A 3,496-nucleotide genomic window follows, 5' to 3' on the forward strand; every position below is an offset into this window, starting at 1 on the left:
CCGGCCGCCGATCGGTGCCTCGCCTGCCAGGCCGGGCATGTCCTGCACGCCGGGGCGTGTGTGGCGGTCTGCCCGGCCGGGGCCTACCCCGAGCCCGGCGACGGCCAGGGCCCTGACCCCGGCGACCAGTGTGCCCCCTGCCATGCGGAGTGTGCCGAGTGCCTGGGGCCCCGGGCGGACCAGTGCCTTGCCTGCCCGGAAGGCCGGTCCCTCTTCCAGGGGGCCTGCGTGGCGTCCTGCCCGCCGGGCTCGCATCCGTCGCTCGGGTCCTCCGGCGAGCTGGCCTGCGCGGCCTGCCACCCGACGTGTGCCACCTGCCAGGGGCCCGGCCCGGAGCAGTGCACCTCCTGCCCGGCCCCGGGGCTCCTGCTGCTGGCCAGCAACACCTGTGTCGACGCCTGCCCCGGGGGGCACTTTGCGTGTGCCGACGGCCGGCGCTGTGGGGCCTGCCAGCCGGAGTGCCGGCAGTGCCAGGCCGCGCCGGCGGGCCACTCGCACCCGGCCGACGGGGGCTCCTGCGCCAGCATGTGCACGCGCTGCCAGCCGAACTGGGTCCTGGCCATGGACGGCCACTGCATGCCCCACTGCCCGGGTGGGGAGTTCCTGCCGCAGGGGCCGGCCCTGGCGGAGGACCTGGCCGCCGGCCGGGCCGCCTGCGTCGCCTGCCACCCCGGCTGCCGGACATGCGCCCACCAGGCGGACTGGTGCACCTCCTGCGTGGCATCCGACCAGTGGCTCCTGCCGGCCTCCGGGGTGTGCCAACCTGGCGGGTGCCCCTCGGCCGGCATGGTGCCGGGGGTGTTTGATCCGGCCGACGCCGGGGGGCCCTGGCCCGGGCCAGCTCGCGTGTGCCTGGCCTGCGCGCCGGAATGCCGGGTGTGCGGCCCGGAGGCCGGGTCGGAGTCCGGGCCCGGCGGCGCCGGCCCCCCGGCCGAGACATGCCGCTTCCTCCTGCCGACCGGGGCCCTGGAGTGCTCGGCGGTGGCCGGCTGCCGGAGCTGCCACAGTGGCTGGCTCCTGGGCCCGGACCCGGGCCTCCCCTGCGTGCAGTCCTGCCCGGATGGGTATTTCGCCGAGGCCGAGGAGGGCGCCTGTGCGGCCTGCGCGTCGGGCTGCGCCGCGTGCGATGGCCCGGGCCCGGAGGACTGCCTGGACGGGCCGAAGGCCGCGCCGGCTCGCCTGGCGCTGGCCCTGGGCCTGGGCCTGGGCGGGCTGGTGCTGCTGCTGCTGCTGCTGCTGGTGGTGCTGCTGCTGGTGCGGCGGTATCGGCGGTCGGCGGATGCGGCGGCCCGGCGCAAGGGCGCCGCCGCCGGCGACCCCGGCCTCGATGCCGACGCCACCGTGCTCAACACCATGGTCGAGCTGTCGCTCCCCGGCAGCATGATGGTCAACCTGGCCGGGGACTTTGCCCCGCTCAATGAGGGCCCGCTGGGCTCCGGGACCCAGGCCACGGTGTTCGCCGCGCGGGCCGTCGGGGCCGGCATCTCCGACCGGCTGGGCTGCCCGGCCACGGTGGCCGTCAAGCAGCTCCGGGCCCCGGCCGCCGGTGGCCCGGCCCCGGGCCGCACGCCGGTGGCCCTCTTCCAAAATGAGATCTCCCTGATGTGGCTGCTGCGCGACTGCGCCAATGTCGTCCGGCTGTATGGGTACAGCGAGCAGCCGCCGGCCATCATCATGGAGCGCTTCCAGACGGACCTGGCCACGTTGCTGCACTCGGAGGTTGCCCTGCGGCCGGGCGATGTGCTGGGCATCTGCCAACACTGGGGTGCGTTGTGTGTCCCCCCGCGCGGGGGCCCCTTGTTTTTTCTCTTTCCTTTTTTTTTTTCCTTTTTTGCCCGTGCTGCCTGTGCAGCCCCGCTCGCCGGCCTCCTCTCACACCCGCCCTGGGCCGCCTACCCTGCCCAGCCACCGGTCTGGAGGCCATGCACCTGCAGGGCATCGCCCATTGCGACCTGAAGCCCGGCAATGTCTTCGTCAACCAGCAGGCTGACGGGGGCTGGCACGCGGCCCTCGGCGACTTGGGCACCAGCCGCAACCTGTCCAGCGACCGGTCGTCGGCCCTGACCACCGCCCCGCCGCAGCTGAATGCGCTGACCGCGCGCTACGCCTCGCCCGAGGTGCGTGCTCCTGGGTCCCTCCCTGTGTTCTGTCTTCCTTGCCTGGGGCCTTCTCTGTGTTCCTTTCCCATGTTGCCTTCCTGTGTTGCCTTCCTGTGTTGCCTTCCCATGTTGCCTTCCTGTGTTTCCTTCCTGTGTTGCTTTCCTGTGCTCCTTTTCTGTGTTGCTTTCCTGTGCTCCTTTCCTGTGCTCCTTTTCTGTGTTGCCTTCCTGTGCTCCGCCCTGTGTCCCGTCTTTTCCCCTGTGCTCCGCCCTGTGTCCCGTCTCTCCCCGTGTCCTGCCTTCTCCATCGGGCCCGCCATTTCCTCCCACCCGCAACTCACCATTTTCCCCTCCGTCTATCTCCCCCCTCTCCCCCTCCGCCGGATTGCAATGGGCACAGGTCCTCCTCGCCTTCCGCCGCAAGACCCTCCTGGACCGGGAGCTCTTCCTGGCGTCGGACATCTACAGCGCGGCCATCATGCTGTGGGAGTGCCTGGCGCGGGCGGTCCCCTGGGACGGTGCGACCTGCTTTGGCTTGGATTTTGCGCCTGCTGCATTTGTCTCTTTTTTCCCCCCCCCCCCCCCACCCTCCTCGCGCTCGCGGCCCTGACACCCTGTCGTCAATGATTGTCTCTCGCCGTGCGCGGTGGCCCGGCATCCGGGCAGGCTGTGGCTTCGAGCAGATCCTCGAGGCCACCCTGTCCGGCGAGCGGCCGGACGTGGCCCAGGCCACCCTGCTGGCGTCTGCGGCCGGGCCCCTGCTGGACATGCTCCCGCTGGCCTGGGATTCGGACCCGCATGCGCGCCCGGTGGCCGCGGCCTTCCGGCAAAAGTGCTCCATGGCCTTCGTCACCCTGTGACAGGGGCCCGAGGCCGCCCCCCCCCCCCCCATTTCCCCCTCCCGCCCCCTCTCTGATACAATATTTCACACTCCTTCCCCTTGCTCGAGGCCGGCCCACGCCTCGGGGGCCGCGCTCTTCTTCCCTTTTGTCGCTGGGTTTTCTCGCTCCGCCTTTCGGCCCCGGCTGGCGGGCGTGCCCTTCCCCCGCCCCGGGCGGGGGCGAAGGAAGCGCCCATATGTGGCGCGCCGCAGCCACCCTCCCTCAGTCCGAATGATGTAGATGGTTATCATATCTGTCTAACACACAGAATGTCCCAGGTTCGAGTCCTGGTTCGGACAGTGTTTCCTTTTTTCGGCGCCCGGCCCCCTCCCCGCGAGGGCATTTATCCCCTGGCCGGGGCCCCTCCCCCACGGAAGCGCGTCGATGGTTTAGTGGTAGAATTGCCGCCTGCCACGCGGTAGACCCGGGTTCGATTCCCGGTCGACGCACGCCGCCGCTCGTTTAGCTCAGTGGTAGAGCGCCAGTCTAGTAAACTGGAGGTCGGGTGTTCGATCC

At 71.1% G+C, this 3,496-nt stretch overlaps 1 protein-coding gene and 3 non-coding genes across 4 annotated transcripts in view; all 4 read left to right on the forward strand.

Moving 5' to 3' along the window:
• Positions 1-2,959, forward strand: part of H696_03249 (TKL protein kinase) — a gene marked incomplete at its 3' end in the record, with an annotated part of 7,950 nt that extends 4,991 nt beyond the window's left edge. Inside the window, exons 2-5 of the mRNA XM_009497134.1 lie at positions 1-1,765; positions 1,906-2,117; positions 2,500-2,617; positions 2,766-2,959. The exon at positions 1-1,765 is cut by the window's left edge and continues 3,167 nt beyond it. Coding sequence (XP_009495409.1) covers positions 1-1,765; positions 1,906-2,117; positions 2,500-2,617; positions 2,766-2,959 — 2,289 coding nt within the window. The remainder of the gene's footprint in view (positions 1,766-1,905; positions 2,118-2,499; positions 2,618-2,765) is intronic.
• Positions 2,960-3,205: 246 nt separating this feature from the next.
• On the forward strand, positions 3,206-3,279 carry H696_03250. Its single transcript has one exon. It is a non-coding gene; the product is annotated as a tRNA-Val (tRNA).
• Positions 3,280-3,358: 79 nt separating this feature from the next.
• H696_03251 lies at positions 3,359-3,429 on the forward strand. Its single transcript has one exon. It is a non-coding gene; the product is annotated as a tRNA-Gly (tRNA).
• Positions 3,430-3,436: 7 nt separating this feature from the next.
• H696_03252 lies at positions 3,437-3,496 on the forward strand. The gene has a single exon. It is a non-coding gene; the product is annotated as a tRNA-Thr (tRNA).

The sequence above is a fragment of the Fonticula alba genome, assembly GCF_000388065.1.
Source record: "Fonticula alba strain ATCC 38817 unplaced genomic scaffold supercont2.5, whole genome shotgun sequence".
In the NCBI taxonomy this organism is placed as follows: domain Eukaryota; order Rotosphaerida; family Fonticulaceae; genus Fonticula; species Fonticula alba.